At 39.7% G+C, this 17,766-nt stretch overlaps 1 protein-coding gene across 8 annotated transcripts in view; it reads left to right on the top strand.

Moving 5' to 3' along the window:
• Positions 1-74: 74 nt before the first annotated feature.
• Positions 75-17,766, top strand: part of PCNX1 (pecanex 1) — an 87,804-nt gene continuing 70,112 nt past the window's right edge. For 4 of the 8 annotated variants that reach the window (XM_027707528.1, XM_027707547.1, XM_027707541.1 and 1 more), the window contains exons 1-4: positions 117-342; positions 8,189-8,397; positions 14,463-14,568; positions 17,678-17,723. In XM_027707528.1, the coding sequence (XP_027563329.1) occupies positions 190-342; positions 8,189-8,397; positions 14,463-14,568; positions 17,678-17,723 (514 nt within the window). In that variant the 5' untranslated portion in view covers positions 117-189. Of the gene's footprint in view, positions 343-8,188; positions 8,398-10,150; positions 10,208-14,462; positions 14,569-17,677; positions 17,724-17,766 lie in introns of those variants that run through there. The other 4 variants (XM_027707559.1, XM_027707552.1, XM_027707573.1 and 1 more) reach the window with 3 other exon arrangements.

The following is a 17,766-nucleotide window of genomic DNA, read 5'->3' as shown; positions in this document are numbered from 1 at the left end:
GCAAGGGCCGCCGGTCCGTCGGCGGCGCGGGGGCGGGCGGCCGGCCCGGGCCCGGACATAAGATGGCGGCGGCGTTGCTGGGGCGGCGGCGGCGGCGGTTGCGGCTGTTGCGGAGCACGGGCGGTGCGCGGCTCTGCCCGGGCTCGCAGGGCGGATAGAGCGGGGCCGGCGCGGCGGAGCGGGGCCGCCATGGGCTCCCAGGTGCTGCAGATCCTGCGCCAGGGCGTGTGGGCGGCGCTGAGCGGCGGCTGGTACCAGGACCCGCACCAGGGCGCGGGAGTCAACGCGCTGCACCTCTACCTGTGGCTCTTCCTGCTCGGCTTCCCCTTCACCCTGTACATGGTGAGCGCGGAGCCGGCCTGGGCCGGGGGCCGGGCGGGCCTTGCGAGGCCCGTGGGGGAGGGGGAGCGGGAAGGGCCGCGGGGCTGCCGCGCGCGCGCCCCCTGCCCGCGGCGCGGCCCCGGGAACGGTCCCGGCCGGGCTCCCCCGCCCGTGGGAGCGGGCCCGGCGGCCGCGGTCGGGGCTGCGGCATTTCGGGCGCACGGAGCTGGAACCGGGAATCTGTGGGTGGGCGCTATCGGGGCGCGGCGGGGCTACAGGCGCTGGCGCTTTGCCTTCATTTTTCTGTTTACTTTCCTTCAAAATTGGGCATAATTCTGTCAGCTTTCGCTGCGGATCTACTGGCAGTCCAGTAAAAAGCACAGTTTCTATAGAAGCTGTCAGATCTAGCCAGTATTTTTGGCTGGCAGCGCTGTCACCTGGTTTTTGAGTCTTGTAGAGGGATGTGGGTCCATAGCCCAGAAGTTTATTTGGCTGCAGTGTGGTGTACTGTGTGATGGCTGGCAGTGTATCTGGGATGTGTATTATTGACAAGAAGTTACTTTGGCTTTTTCACTTCTGTCCAGATTTTAGTGTAGTTGGTTTGTGGGAAGTCCTGTCCTATATATCTTTGTAAGTGATAGTTCAGTCAGAGCTGTTAAAATACTAACCTTTAAACCTACAAACTTTCTTGACATTTGGACTTAGGAACAAATACAGGAGATGTGTGATCAGTTAGGAGAGAAGGGGGAGGTTTCCTATTGGCCAGTCGTTTTCTTCCTGTGTAAGTTGTGTGTAACTTAGGAAATGCAAATAGTTTACTTCGGAATTTTTAGTAGAAAAGTGTGATTATACTAGGTGTATTGTGACCAGTTTTGTGAATATGAGGTAGACTGTAATTTGCAAGCCTGCCGGGTCCAGATGCTGTGACAACCTGAAATAGAAACTGCCTTGTGAAAATTTTTGGATTAGTGAATGAAACGTTGGAGGAAAAATTCTATGCAAGTGCAGTTGCAGAGATTGAGAGCTCTGGAGTCAAGCATTTGCTTTGTTAAGAAGCAATTTGTAAGACTGCAGTATGAGACACTTAATACTGAGAAATAGCTAATGTGGAAGAGGAGGTTATAGCTCTGTATGGTTAGTTTTTAATTCGTATTACAGTGTCATGGAAAAGGCAACTCCAAGGCTTTTTGTTTGAAAACTTTTAGACTGCTGGCAATGAAAACCATAGGCTGATACCAACTGCTTTTAAAACCAAAGTTAATGTGACAACAGCTAGATAAAACTTTCAACTAAGCAGATTCTTTCTATAAAAACTTTGAATCTGTATCTATTCAAAGTTCCTCAGAATATGGAAAGAGGAGAGAACTTTTGGTTTCAAATGTAGCCTTTTAATTGTTTTTTTATAAAAGTACTGTTCTTCTGTTTTGACAGAATAGTCTATTTAATTAGTACTGCCTTGCTGAGAGAGCTGTATCCTGCATACACAGGAGACTTTTGGAAAGCGACTGATTTATACTGTACATAGATCTTTCGACAAATGATAAATCTGGGCCAGCATTTGACTCTCCTGCTGCTCTTAAAGCCGTAGTTAAGCTTCAGTTACCCGTACTATGAGGTAAACTTCAGTGTTACCTAAAGTTTTTTCCTGTGCAAAGGGAAAAGACAGACAAGAGCAAGCTGCTTGGCGTTTTGTTGAGGTGAGAGAAATTCTCTTGCTTCATAGCTCTGGACAAGTTAAAGGTGCAACAAGTGCCAACTTCCCTGAGAATAAGTAAGGAGATTAGTCACAAGTTAAAGCAGATTGAATCATATTTGGCTGTTTTCCCTCTTTCCACCCTCTGCAGTTTAAGTGTTGTCTAGACATAAACTAAACAGGCAGTACCGTGTTGGTCATCTTAGCTCTTTAGTATCTCTTAAGCTCTTTTTCAGAATAAAAAGCAGTAAGTGTTGCATTGCTGTGGGACATACATAAATAAGCAGAACTTGCTTAAAAAGTCTTAGGTAATCATAATCTGAATTCTGAGCATGGCTCACTGGTGTGTAGGAGGGAGTTTCTAAGCTAGCTTCAAGTGACTTGTTGCTGGCAGACAACCCTGTGTGTTTAAAAAATCAAGGTATATACAAAGACTTAAAATGCTGTCAGGTTTCATATTACTTATAAAACTTCCTCAGATAAGGAATTGCAAAATCATAGTGTTGCTTTCATGCATTGAGGCAGCAATAACTGTAGTTATTCCTAAATTGTTTTGTAGCAACAAAGACAAAAGTATCGCCTAAGGACTTTGCTTGTAGCTGGCTCTCAAGGCTGAATGCATTTTACAGTAAGCTGATCACTTTTTTCAAATGTTATTTAGACCCCAACAGGAATAGAACGCCTTGGGATATGGTAATTTCGATGTGCTTATTGGTTAAAAACTTGGTTTATTGCACCCAACATTGCTAATCTTTTTTCTGTGCATTCCTTCTATTGATCTGGTATTTTCAGAATGGAATCTGGTAATAGTTGTGGTCAGCAAGTAATGCCATAAATCTGTGTTTTTCTTTGTGTATGTATGCTAGTACTGTTAGGGTTGGCGGATTTAATGTGTGGTGGAAACCCACTTAAAAAATCAGCAGTAGAATTCAGCTAACCTTTCCTCCTTGATCCCTCATCTGCCTTCTGAGCTTAAGCACATGAAAGTGGACGTTGTACCCTGTGTGAAGACAGCTGTATACATAAATGTATCTGTATTACCGATCCAGATACTTTCCTTTTTCTTGTGTATTTATACACTTAATCCGTCCTGTTGGAAGTGTGGCAAAAAGAAAAGTGTAGATAATGGAGGAACTGGGGTGTAGAGTAAGAGAAATGTCTGCTTGAGTCTGTATTCTTGGAGCTGTGGTTTGGCAACATGCATACAAAAATATTGCTTTCTAGACTAGTTAAATCTATCCTGTTTGCAAATTTGTATTCAGTAACAGACTGTAACTGTACTTGTTGATCTGCCTATCTGTAAGAGCTGATCCCTGTTTTTACTGTAATCCAGAACTGGAATTGGGAGAAGAAAATATGCTTTCTATATGGGGAAGCTATATAACTGCCTTGTAAAATATAGTGGTAGAGTTGAAAAAATACCCTAAGTGCCGAAGCCAGTGTTATGCATCAGTGTTGCAAGGGGGAGGGGAAAGAGAGGAGGCTGCCAAAGTACTTCCCCTAGTCGGAATGCTGTTTCAGTCCCACCACGTGCACAGGAGGGGGTGAAGTCTTGGCTCTGGCACTTGGGGAATTTTGCCAGTGACTGAAGAGGAGCCAGGACTGTACCTTGCTTGGGGTGATGGGCTCAAATGTACCTTACAGAACTTGTCTGTCAAAGTCAAGTTCGTTTAGACAACAAGTTCACCTAATTTCCTGGTTTGTGTACATAGTTATAGAAGTAGGTCATATAAATGTAGCTTCATGTGAAAGTTTTTTCCACTGAGTTTCTGAAATATATGCTGTTTCTTAAACTGATATTTTAAATAATTGACGTTGGATCTGTGATAACGATCCCTGGTATCCCATACTGCTCTAAGACACTTCTAGTTTCTTGGCTACTCAAGTTTCAGTTGTACACTTCTGAGTTTTCGGTCAAAAACTAGATAACGTGTAACTGAACTTGCTTCTTGATAACAGCAGTTCTTAAGGGCTCTGACTGTTCATAAACAAAAATTGGGGACAAAACTATATCTGTTGTTTCTTGATCTTTCCTCCTCTCCAGTATGAGTGTTTCCATAAAATATTGGGCTCAAAATGCTTGAACCTGGTAAGGCTTTTTACAAGACGCCTGTTACTTCTTAATGAATGCTTGATTGATATCACTTCTATGTAAGGATTGGCAATCTGATTTGGGTTAGGAGACTTTCCTATGAGTGTTCTCAACAGGTAACACCTACACATTTCTTTTTTGAAAAGAATCTGGAAGCTTCATTGCATCTGTGGAGTCTAGCTAAAGCTAGATATGATTAGCTAAGATCCATGTAGTCTTTATTTCTTCATAAATGTGTCGCACAGCCTGCGATCCATGAAATTCCCTCTGGTTCCTGGCACTTACGTGCTTTAAACATTGCATCAAGATACAGTGACTTTTTGTAGTTCAGATGGGAGTATTTTACTGCAGTGCCTAGTGGTCTGAGCTTTCTTTTCTGTTTTAGGTTGGAGTTTAGGAGTGCTTAAAGCTTTTTCTACCTACTCTTTCACAAAAGAAGAGTTGTGATAAAACTGAGCTCACTTAACAGCCAGCAGCTTCCAGAAGGGACAGTCCTAGTCCTCAGCTGTGCCTTCCTGCATCTTACTTTTGTGCATATGTATAGTATGGATTTCATAAGTTGTCTTGAAAGGTTTAAATTTGGAAAGTAACCCTTGAGGGAAAGGTGGTAGAAAATCAGTGTCCCTCCCCCTCCATATTTGAGAGTACTACTTAACTTCCCTTTAAGATTCCAGGAAATAATTTCATCTAGGAGTTTATCTAAAGGTTGGGTTTGTTCAGGCATTAGACAGCTGAAGTTTTCATCAGAATGTAATTAAAGCAGTCAGTTTTTGTATGGTCATGTTTAGCTTTTTATATTCTACCAGGGCTTTAGTTGTAACTACTAATGTGAAGTGTATGTTTTCTTTTGTTGCTAATGCAAGTGACTAGAGATGTGCAGTAAAATGGGGTGTTCTCTGAAATGCTGTTGCAACTGCAGACTTGTAGCCAATTGGTGTTTACTAACAAGCTCTAACCTGAGGTTTTTTTAGTATGCTGTGCCCAGTAAAAATGCTTTAGTACTTGTGGAAAGAACTGAAATAAAATCTAGCTGCAAATTTGTAGGACCTAGATTTGTATTCCAGTTTTGAAGGTGGTATCATACAGGATGCTGATGAGAGACCTGTCTCTCCTCAAATGCGGTAAAATGCTAACCATGGTTTAAAGTGCTCATCTCACTTTAGCTCGCCTTGGCTTGTGGCTTGAAGACCCCAAATGGAAGTTGAATGCTTCTAAGTTTGGCAAAGAAGAATAGAGAAGGCGCCAGTGGTTTAGGTTAGGTTGCAGTAAGTCTTCCCCTTGAGGCTGGACTGCAGACAAATTACTGGTACCCTGGATGGCAGTGCTGTACCATGGCATGAGACTTAGTGTGAAGTATGATCATACAGCAGAGTCAGCTAGGCATGCTAAAATTTGTATTCCCGCAGTATGTGCCCTATCCAGACACGAGTAGCTACTAATGAATATGAAGAAGGAAAAGTAGTGAGTTAACTTACCTTATTTTTAGCTTTCTGCAGTCTTGTGAAAACAGGATGTGAGGAAAAAACACCCGTTAATTCTTTATTGGGTTTGCTGCAAGTTACATGAGGTATTTGGCCTTTTATTCCCCCCTTGTTCTTAAAGAGTTTCTTTGCAGAACAGGATGTGTAGATTTTGCTTTCCACAAGATAAATTGGATACACTTTGTGACCTTACTGCTGACAAAATTTACGAGTTCTCTAGACAGATAAGTAGGGGCATGTCTTGTATAGACGAATTCTAGCTTTTGTTATCTTGTGTTACACTGACTCTTCTGGTAATGGCTTCTGTACACTAGGTACTTGTAAGGAGGAGAATAGTTGAAGTTGTGTGTGTGATCGGGCAGCAGACATGCTTATCAGGTACAGGAAGCTCATGAATTTTGCCAGAGTTAACGGATTTGCCCTTGCCTGCAGGGAACTAATTGCCTCTGAAGTTTTTGAAAGTGGAAACATGGCATTTCTTAAGGAAACCCTCGTAGCATTGCTTCAGGGGTTGTAAGGATGCCATAAGCATCATTTTGGCTCCTGTTTGCTTACTGATGCTGTTTTTAAGTAGCTTTGTTTCCTCTTTCTCCTCCTGAGGTAGTGCTTGGGAAGTGAATCTCCCGGAGTAACATGTTGTCCAGCTCAGCATGCAAAATCTAAGTTAGCATACCTCAGCTGAGTTTGCCTGGCCTACTTCAAATATTGTATTAGGTGTTGACTTAGCTTGTTTTGGAGGAAAAGGTAAGTTTAACTTGATCTGTTTAACAAAACAATCCTAATAAATAACTTGCCTCCTGGTTGATTCCAGATTCAATTATTTATATTTGTTTGGCTTTAGGAATGTTATATTGATTATTTGGATTTGCTTACAGCCAGAAAGTGAAAGCAGCCAGATTAAGAATTGGTTTTGTTCTAAAATCAGCAGTCAGTACAATACTTAGAAATATTTATTCTTTTGTTCCCTTTATTAGTACAGTATTTTGTATGTGGAGATCTCTTTAAGCAGTTTGCTTTGATAAACTCATTTGTTGTGTTGCAAGCACTCCCAATACTACTAGGACTATTAAGCTCTTGAATATGTACAAATATTAATATTGTAATCAGATCTTTTAAATTACTAAAACTAGTTTTATGTGCAGAATAGAGAGGGCTCTCTGTCTTATTCTCTAGTAATTTTCCCCTTCTGATTCTACAAGATGTGCAGGGGGCTTTGATCACCATAAAGACTCTCTTCTCCTGTAATGGTCTGTATATGGAGAGAGACTGGAAGTCTCCTTAGGCTTGGAGGTCTAAAAAACCAGTTCATTTGTTCTAGTCATCTACTAAATAATTGTTCATGCTGAATATCAAATATTGGTTAATTCTGATTGTCATATGTCTATGTGTATACATGTTTTTGAAGGTATGTCTCAAACTACACCATCAGTGGGGTAAGGGGTAGTGATGCGGTGAGCACTTTCGCTTGTGTAGGGGTAGTAGTCTGCTTTTGGATGAATACTGAGTTAGTATCTCATTTTGTTTAGTGATTGCCTAGTGAAATGGCAAAGTTAAAAATATGAATAAAAAATAAATTAGAAGGATGAAAGCCTTGAAGTGAAATCTGCAGTTTAATTAGTACTCTGAACGATGCTCTTAAATAGCTGTTAGGCTGTACTTAATCATTACCTGTTGCTGAAGTGATTGATCTGTAAAATCCCTATGTACCTCTGCAAAAGCTGCACGAGAAGTCTTAACTCAGCTGAATTCAGGACTGACGTTTTTTATGTGGCTTCTGGCCACCTTTGACACAACTGAAAAATTCTCTTCAGAACATGAGTTGGCTTCCTTTTCCATGGGCATATAAAAATCTAACACAAATAATCTTTGCAGCCTTTGGTCTTGCAGGTTATTGAGGACTGCTGCTCAATGTGTGAGTCATAAATGTAAACACCCTCTTTTGGTTTTTTTTTTTGTATGCAGCTAGGAAAAAGTTTGGCTTTTATGACTGATCAGTATCTTGTCATGCAGGAGTAGCTGCTGGAAGCTGAGAAGCGAAGACAAAACATCTCTGTTTGGTATCTAAGCAGGTTTTCTCACATCCAGCCATGCTGTCAAACTTGCAACAGTTTTTAAAAAATGGACTTGGTACTGTGTACTGTCCCTGAAATAAGATCACATCCTGTGCTTGGTTTAGTTTCCAAGTTGCTTAAAATCTTTCTGTCTCTTTTTATTCATAACAGCTAATCAGAAATACTGTGTGCCACACAAAAAGATCGTGCTAGCAGTAAGTTTCCTAGTCTAGGTCCTGTATTCCTAGTCTAGGTCCTGTATTTCTATAGTCTGTGAAAAGAGAATGAGAGTTGAACTTGGTTCTCAGGCTTCAGTGACACAGGTTTATTTATGATGCTGCTGTTGTGCTTTGGTATCTTAAAGTTCAGCCGTTCCTTTTTTCTGTGTTGCTAGACTTCTAACATTCTTCACACAAAATTGGACTAGATGGTCTAATTTTCAGTATGATCAGTGTTTTCTCCACGGAAGAAACTGTCAAACTGTATCTAGGGTATTCTTATGGATATTTGACCTTGTGTTCATTAACTCTTTCTTACGTTTTTTTGAAAGGCTCTTCCTTCTTCCATGATGATAGTAGCTGTCTACTGCCCGGTGATAGCAGCTCTCTTTATCGTTTTGAAGATGGTGAATTACCGTTTGCACAGGGCATTGGATGAGGGAGAAATTGTGGAGAGGAATGCCAGTGAGCATATGGATAGAGGTGCAAAAACAGAACAAAGCAATGTTTCAGCCAAGAGGAAAGACAGCAATGGGCCCAGGTAAGGCATCTGCTGATGTTTGTATACTGCTTCAAATGATAAACAGTCCTGCCTTCATCAGATGTATAACTGGGATGGCGGTTGAGATAAACACTGAGAAATATAGATACAGACCTGCGTAGTTCTGAAAGACTGTTTTAAGTCTGGTCTTTAAAAGCAGACTTATTTATTTATTAGGTTTGAAATGATGTATTCATGTTAATTTCCTGGTTCCTCCCCCAGAGGTGTTCCAGAACAATATTGAATGTGCTGGAAGCACTGAAACAATAGCATGGAAAATGTGGCCGATTAGGTCACTAGACACTTAACACAGCTAGTACAAGTAATTTTATTTCTGCAGTAGATGTAGTACTAAAAATCTAGCTGTCAAAGACTATGTACTGCTTGCTAATTCTTTTCTCACTAGGAGGAGTGTCTGACTGGGTTTCAATTTTAGTTTTTAAAAAGCAGGAGTCAAATACAATGCTTGACTCCAGCTACAGTCTTTCTTCAGAAGAACACTGTCCTATGAACTAGTAAATTCTGGAATTACTCAGTTCAGTAATGAAGATAATGATTCTGAAATACTGTCAATAGGAGGTAATTCCTTTCCACAGATCTCTGCTGTTGCCAGCATAAAAAACCCCAGAGGTTTTCTTCCTCTGACCAGACTATTTGGAGAAAGAAGAGCAAAAGATGACTCATCAACAAGGCCAGCCTAACCAGTCTGATCAGACTGTGGATGTGTTATGAGCTCTATTATCAAAGCCTCTGCCTGCCTTCAGATAATTGAGGCCATCTACAAACTTAAGCTGTATGAAATAAATCAACTTTGAATTGTTAGCTTTTAAAGAAGACCTTTCTCTTGTCTGTGAGTTTCTGGTACTAGTAGCCATGAACAGTTTTCAAAGTGAGGCAATTAGTATGCTGTCCTGACTCTAATAAGGTTGTGTGTGTCTTACTAATAAAAACCAAACCTGTAACTTCTAAATGGAGACGTGCTATAAGGAAATGTAGTTGAAAGAAGCCTCTTGAGTCTGTTTATTAGGATGCTTAAAGAAAGGAAGTGTTAAACTGCTGCTCTTGAAAGTGCTCAGCCTAGAAGCAAAAGGACTTTGTTTGTACATGTAGGGTAGCTTCTCATGAGATGGGTCCTACGTTTTTCTGTGTCTACTCTCAGCTCAGGTATTGTTAGCAAAAATGGTGTCTTAGATTCCTCTAGAGTTGATTTACAGTAACTTCTTGTATCAATCTTTTATAACCTGCCCCTTTTTCCATGTTGTGTTTGGCAACAGAACCTGCTGATTTAAATTGGGACTCTGTTTAGAGCATCATATACCTTATTAAAACTGTTTTGGCAGACTGTTTCCCTAATTGTATATTAATGCTTACTGTGCTTAATAAAATTCGTGGAAGTAAACAGTGGTCTGTTCTGTTTCAATGCAGCCTTGCTAATGCATGTTTTAGGTGTGATCTTTAGATGTTTTGTCTCTGAGTGGTTTTTGGTGGGCTTGTTTTTTTTGTTTTTGTTTTTTTGCCATGTAGCTTTTGCTTCCAAAACAGTAGCCCAAACGTGGCAAGGGAATTTCTACTAGAGTTGTGAATTACTTCTGGATGTTTCAGTTCTGTTTTGTCTAGGGAGCAGTTGACATGGGACAAGTTACTACATTATAAGCATTGTGAGCTCAGAAGTAGAGGTTAGTTTGATGCTGTGTGTCCTGCTTGCCAACTAAAGTTTCATTAACTTTTATATGATCCTTGTTCCCACTTTCAGGTCTCTTAACTAGAACTGGGAACAAGGTCAATGCAGAAATTACGGAGTTACTTTTTGGTAAGTGGGATGTACAGTATATACTAATCTTTGCCTGGAAGCTTACAAGAACTCTGGGGTAATATTGAATCTAATAGATGGGATGTAGAGTGAGTGTTTAATATTGAGCTATAACCTTCTTAAGTTAAATTGGAACACTAATAAAAAACCAAACCTGTCTGGGAAGAGAGTGTGTATGTAGGATTTTCTTTTTAAACTCTACTCTCCTTGCAGAAGGTGGATATAGGGGAGATCTAAGCAGACATACTGTCTTTAATATTTGCATAATCAGAATATTAGTTTTGATAGCTTAGGCTACAGCATGTGATACCAAATAAATATGTGTATAGTATAGTTTGCAAAACCATCCTAGAGTTTTCACCCTGCTACGCACACATTCCCTGAGACCACATAGTAGTATTTTTGAAGGATTAAGCAATAGTCTGGTTTCTGTTCCGAAGTCATGTTTGGGATTCTGTTAGCTTCTAAGAACTGCTGTTCTTTCTTTCTGAAGATGTTTATCTGTGAAGTGGTGCTTTCAGGTATCTTGACAGCTTATGTACTGTCATCTGTAGGCTTACTCGAACTGCTCATTTATCTTCAGTTCACACTGGTTTGTGAACAGGATCGAACTAAAAGTTTTTAATCTTTCTATGAAACTTTGGCATGTTTAAGCAAAGAACAACTTACTGTTCCTTTAGAAATGCCTTGTTTATTTTTTTTTTGCTGTGCTCTTTAAAAAGCTGAAATTCTCTAGTTAATGTTTTTAAAAGAAACTAGTCTTAATTTAGAGATAGGAATGTGAGTTCCCTTCTTCTGTAGCTTCTAGTGCATTTGCTGTTTTCATACTTCAGGTGTAAGTAATGCTTCTATGAGGTTTCATGAAAGCAAGTAGTGAGGATACAGGCTACTGGTTTCATAGAAAAGGTAGAAGAAACAGTGCAAGCATAATCTTTGTTGGGTATCAGTGGACCCACATAGATACTTTAAAACATTTCAGTCAGTCTTTATGTTTGGATATATGAATATGGCTTCTTTCTTGTGTTAGTGACTACTGTGGTTCAGAGTATCATAAAATGTTAATCTGGTGACACTGCTGTTCCTGATCTCCATTAGCATGGGGGAGCTGTAATTGTGATGCTGCATGAATTTCACTTGTACTTCTGGACAGCTGAAGAATGTTGTGTCTTTGAGATACGTACAGTCTACTTAAACAAGTATGAGCAAGAGAAATAAAATTTAAAACATGTTATCTCAAGAACTCTTGCCCTGCCTTTGCTGTTTGTTCTTGCAGTTTTCTGTGGCTGGCAGTGTTTTTGAGTTTGGAGTTGGTTTGCATTTTTGACTGGTGATTCAAACTTGACAGAAAACTTCTTTTAATACTTCAAGGTATTGTGACCTAGCATTTGCAGTACATGCTCTGATCCTTCTGTGTTTTGAGAGCAGCCTCCTAACTAGTTATCCTGCTATTTGAGTTGGAAATTAAGGGCAGAAGAAGGTGTTCAAAAGGAAGTAATAAAATTCTTTCTCTGCTTTGTCCAGAAATGAAAATTGCTTGTTCCAAATTCTCTTTCAAAGTTCTGGTCTGAATATCAAATTCCTTTCGTCAATCAGCCTAAGTCAGATTTTAAGCTCTTGAATTCATGTAGACTTACACCCTCTTCAGACATCTGGTTAGTCTCTGACATGCTAATGTAATATACCTGCAGATAGTAATTTTATTTAGGAGAGTTACTAATAACTAGAAATATTAGTTTTAAGTTGTTTTATGTGATCTTTGAATGCCTCTTGCATGGCGATCTCCATTGCAGGTAGCTGTACATAATTTTTTCAGTCTTCTCAATTTGGATGATAACTTCACTGCAGTTATTTTGCTTGCAAGCTGAGAAGTGTAGCACTTGCTCTAAGGTATGAGGTCGGCAAACTGTAAGAAACTGATTGTGGAACTTCAAAGCCGAAAGGAATGGCCACAGTGGTAGCATCAAATAGCTCCTAAGGGACTTTGTGCTATTATAGTCCAGATACTTTGGCATACAATGGTTAGTCCTAAGAATCTGTATTACCTGCTTTTTCCTGTGGATGTTATTTGTTGTTGTTTGTTGCTAGCTTTTGTTAATCCATTATCTTGAGTGTGTCACAGAATATAGAAGCTGTGAGTAGAGTGGCAGTGTTGGATTGTGGTGTCGCTTATGTTGGTATCTGTTGGTTCAGTTTTAGACAAAACTACCTCCTTCCATGCTGGCTAAATACCCAGTTCTGTGCATGAGAGCTTATTTGCAATGGCTTATTTTTCTACTTCATAGGATGTGCTTTAATCACATACAGTGTTTCTCAATGAATTATTCAAGCAGGAAAGGGATTTCATCTTCTTGTGAGAGGCATTCTTTGTTATACCTTCTGTTGTCATTGTAACATTGAACTTAAACATTGAGAATTTTTCAGTTTAGTCTTTAATTTTGTGTTATGTCCTTATGTATTCTTAAAATATTTACATAAGGAATACTTTGACTAAAGCTGGTGGTAATTATTGAAGCTGAATTCTGTATCTTGTTTTAGTCATTTTCCTTACCTGTCTCCAGCGTAATTGATAATATCAAGTCAGAGAGGACTCTATAAACATCACCAAGAGCATGCCTATGTCTCATTGCTGAGCTGTACCAAAATGGTGGCTTTTCACTTCTTTATTTTGCTGGAGTTGGACCATAGTTGTTCTGCTAACTAATGTCTGGTTGTCTTTTAAGTTAACTTATTTTTACTGAAGTAATATATTCCTAACTTCAAACTGCCTTTTTTGTAATCTCTTTGATGTAGGAAGATTCATGGGCTTCTTATATGATCTAGAATGATTCCCAAGGTTGTACCTTTATGCTTCTCTGAGATTACAATAGCTTGAAATGTCATGCTGCAGATTGAATCATGTCTCAGGTCCTTTTGTCTACAGTTTGTTTATAATATCCTAGATTGATGGCTGTATATTACAAATGTGATTAGAATCACAGAATATGCTAAGTTTGAAGGGACCCATGAGGATCATCGAGTCAATTCCTGGCCCTGTGCAGACCACCCCATTAGGTGTTGGTCTTACTGCACGAGACTTTCCTATAAGACTAGCTGTCTATTAAGTAAACCCTGCAGTGCTTCTGTCTTTTTCTGTCCTCTTCTCCAGAGGGGCTTCATCTTTAGTTTCTTTGGTCCAGCCAGAGAAGTATTGTGCATATGTACTTTCTCCAGCAAAATGTTGGAGTGGACTTGCCACAGGTCAGAATCATTGATTATTGGGAGGCAGTTGTTTATCTTTGGGATGAAGCAGAGAGGGTCAGTGTCAAATTACTCTGCAGTTACTTATGTTCAGAAGTTTGCGGTATCAAGATGTTTGAAGAGAACTGCAGTGGGAGAGGAAAAAGGATGCCTCAATTTCTCCGTCTTTGCAGTCAACAAATGGTGCTAGGTTGTATCCCTGTGTTCTAGTCCTCAATTTACTTCACGCCTCATTGTCCTAATGGATAGATCCAACTTGCTTATGTTTCATATAATATCTGCCTTTCACAAGCTGAATTATGTTGAATTACAATTTGGTGATGTTGATCTAGAAAATACTCTCAAACCAATAGTTATTAATCCTGAAAGTGTGAAATCACTAGGATGTAATGATACATATGAGGTACCTGAAAATATATCTTAATAGGGCCTCTAAAGTATCTGAAGGAAAGTTATTTTTGGGTAGAAAGATGTGGTTAACATTGCTGAGAGAGAGATACCATGTCCCTATATGTTTCTGCCTGTCCAATAACTTTTACTGACAGTGTGTGGCTTTCTTGATTAACCATCCTCGCGTTTGCTCCTAGATTCAGTCTAAGGAAAAGACCAGGAGTCCTTTCCATGGTCTTTGAAAAAGCTCTGTGTAGTACATTTTCTATTGATGGATTTCTGGGAATTATAGTTGGACAGATGATCCAGAAGTTACATGTGTGTACATATAGACAGAATTTAGTACGTCAGCATTGCAGAATGCCTTGTAGCTCCTGAGTCTTCACAGTTTGTGTTGGCTGGTGACAGTGGACTTAGGGCTGCAGCTTCTATGACACTATGTAGGGTGCTCCAGCTCTGGCTGAGCTTCCTGTGTCAAATAGGTGGTATTCATCTGAGATACTGGGATATATTTGAGCTCTGGATATTTGAAAAGAGAAAAATTGTTTTGAATTTGCATTCAGGACAGACAAACTTAGGTTTAACTGGTAGGCTAATGTTATTTTTTTTTCTTTTATGTTTCTCTTAGTGATCCTGGTGGAGGGATTGAGATGTCAGAGTTTATACGAGAAGCAACTCCCCCTGTCGGCTGTAGTTCACGCAATTCTTATGCTGGGATAGATCCAAACAACCAGGTAAGAATTAGAGCTACTGCGGTTGTTGCTTTAGTACTGCTGGCTCTGCAATCTGTAGAGTAACTTTTCTTACTATTTTACATTTTTAAAATTTGTATGAGATTAAACCACTTATATTTCTGTATTGAACTGCTTTATTAGGATGGCATTGCACTCTCCTAGCAGTGTAGGTCTTTCTCATCCTGTTTTGTATTTACTTTATAAATGGCTGGATTTTGTAAGGGAACTTACTGTCTCATGAGAGACAGTTGCTGTTAGCTCTCTTCTGATTTCTTAAATCAGAATGGCTCGGAGCATGGTCAGATAAGGGCCAAGAGCCCATTGCGGTGGGATTCCCTGGTCATTTTGGTATTTGTGAGCTCAAACTGTATCTTTGTCCTTATATTCTAACTTAATTTTCCTTGTTACTTTTGTTTGGTCTTCATTTAGAAGCTTAATTAGTAAATTTACATGCTGTATTTGAGGAGGCTTCTGTTAAGTTGTCTTAGAACATACCCACTGCTGATTATCTCTTGTAATTGTAAATGGCTTTCAGAAAGTTATTATTCCTGACAGTTCAGACTCTGCAGTCAAAAATGTTAGTTTGATAACGTACAAAGCAAGATAAACTGGAAATGGAAAGACTAAAACTGTTTATTTTTGAATGACCTCTTCAAAATCTTCAGTTTTTTGACACATCAATGGGGGTGGGAAGAAAGCAATAAATAGGGACTCCTGCAAGATGGAAGTACTGAAGAACGTGGCTTTATTACATTTTAATGCAACTTTATTATGCTCTAGTTGCCTTGTAATTTCACTGGGGAAGTTGTTCTGTTTCCTTATTATGTCTACGAGGTTTATGCATTTGGCTTCCATAGCGTTGGATGTATTCTTTCTTCTATTTGCCTTACGATGTTTTACTGGTCATGGCATCTTTCTTTTACCAGCCCTTCAGGAGGACAAGTAGATTGACTGGCCATACTGTATGGTTTTGTTGACGATGAGCAATGCAGCATCATATTAAAGATACAGAACCTATTTTTGAATGACATGGAAATCTTTGGTGTGGTATTACAATATCATGTTCTTCTAATTAGCTCTCTGAGCAGTCAGTAGATAGCAAGGTGCAGTGGTATGCTAATGTTGGTGTTTCATCTGAATAATGCTCCGTTATGCAGCATAGATACTCTAACAGATTTTTCTCCTTTGAAGCAAGCAGGCATTTGTAGTGTTCAAAGGAATAGGAAACAATGGTCCATGTAGGAAGATAGAAACATGATCCCCAGACTAGTTCTTTGACTGGTCTTTGGCAAACAAACTATTTCAAACATATTATAACAGTTGTAATGTTAAAGCATGTGAAGAAGTTCAAGTTACTGTGAAAGAAAGTATAGTGTTTAAAATGTGTTTGTCCTAATAAAAGTAGTATTCATTAGTCTCTTGCAATTGAATTTGTAGCATCAAAAGGGAACATGAACAGTTAGCATCTGAGTTCTGTTCACTTTTTTGTGTGAACTAGCGTTCCTGTGCTGATGCATTTGCATTCAGCTGCAGCATTCAGCAAGGCATATTACTGAATGGGAAGAAAACATTGAAACATGACAGAATGACTAACTAAAAGTGTATGTGACAATGTAGTGAAGAAAATGCATTAAACAAGCTCTTAGCTGCTTTTTTGCATTACACATAACAAAGCCATTGTTTCTCTGTGGTATGGCTGCACGCATCTTCAGGTTACCTGAAATTGCTGTGTGTACAGAAAAGAATTAGTAGAATTATGCCTTTGCCCCAGAGTCATTTGAACTAGGGATTTTTGAAAAACAGCATCCCAATAAGTATGTATGTGTATCTATCTGTCTGTATATATCTCTGAATGTCAAATGACCATCTTTTTTATGTATCTTGGGTTCAGATTTTGCCGTTAAGTGCTCTTCTATATTTCTGAGTAGTTTAATTATTTGGCACATGCATTTTTTTTGTGCTATTTGTAGCTCTTTGAGAGATGGTCTTGAAAATATTATTGAAGGAAAAGACTAAATTCTCTTTAGCATCTCTGCAAAATAATCTGCTGTGGATTATAGGATGTATGTAGAAAGGTAGATTGCAAACTTTTTCATATGAGGAGGTACATGCCTGCTGGTTTGCCACTGAATGTGAAAACTAATCCTGGAAAAATATGTATCTCTTCATATGGAAGCAGTTTCTGGATTTAGCTTGGTGTTTACTGTGTTGAACAGGTAAGTTTTATACTAAGATAGTGTTTTCTGTAAGCATTAGAGAGCATTCAAAGGAGGGCAACCAAGATGGTGAAGGGCCTTGAGGGGAAGCCGTATGAGGAGCAGCTGAGGTCACTTGGTCTGTTCAGCCTGGAGGAGACTGATGGGAGACCTCATTGGAGTCTACAACTTCCTCATGAGGGGAATCAGAGGGGCAGGTGATTTCTCTGTGGTGACCAGTGAGAGGACCCAAGCAAGTGGCCTGAAGTTGTGTCAGGGGAGGTTTAGGTTGGATATTAGAAAAAGGTTCTTTCCCTAGAGGGTGGTTGGGCTCTGGAACAGGCTCCTTGGGGCAGTCAGTGGTCACAGCACCAAGGCTGACAGAGTTTGAGGCATTTGGACAATGCTCTCAGGTACATGGTTTGACTTTTGGGGATGGCCCTACGCAGAGCTAAGGTTTGGGCTCAATGCTCCTTGTGGGCCCCTTCCAACTCAGCATATTGTGTGATTTTAGACAGCCGTGATCACTGCATTAAACATTCAGCTTTGCAGCAGTAGTTATCTGTGTGCCACTGCACCAGTACTTTGTTGCCGCATTAAGTATTTTCTATAAAAATTCCTAGATTAAAAACTGTTTCTCAAATCAAATAGTAAAATCTCTAAGAACACTGGCTAAGAAACAGAATAATGCTGTCATGTAGTTAGATGCATAATTACATGCCTTGTCGTCATCTGTTTGCAGTGGAAACACATCGAGTCAGAAAGAATTTTATAGCACCATGCTGTTGCATGCTTTTGTGCCTTTAAAAATCTCTCCTAGGTGTATAGGCAAATGCATGCATTGAAGTAATAGGAAACAATGGTTGGTTATTTTCTGAAAATTTACAACTTTTTACATAATCCCCTGTTTCTAGGTTGGATCTGGGTTATCTCGTCTGGGAACAGCAGCAACCATCAAAGGTGAGATTTTTAGTTGCTTCTTAAATTACTATGCAGAAGCACT

The sequence above is a fragment of the Neopelma chrysocephalum genome, unplaced genomic scaffold, assembly GCF_003984885.1.
Source record: "Neopelma chrysocephalum unplaced genomic scaffold, ASM398488v2 Primary Assembly neopelma1_24, whole genome shotgun sequence".
NCBI lineage: Eukaryota > Metazoa > Chordata > Aves > Passeriformes > Pipridae > Neopelma > Neopelma chrysocephalum.
The sequence above is the reverse complement of the archived record's forward strand: the minus strand, read 5'-3'. Positions and strand labels throughout refer to the sequence as shown.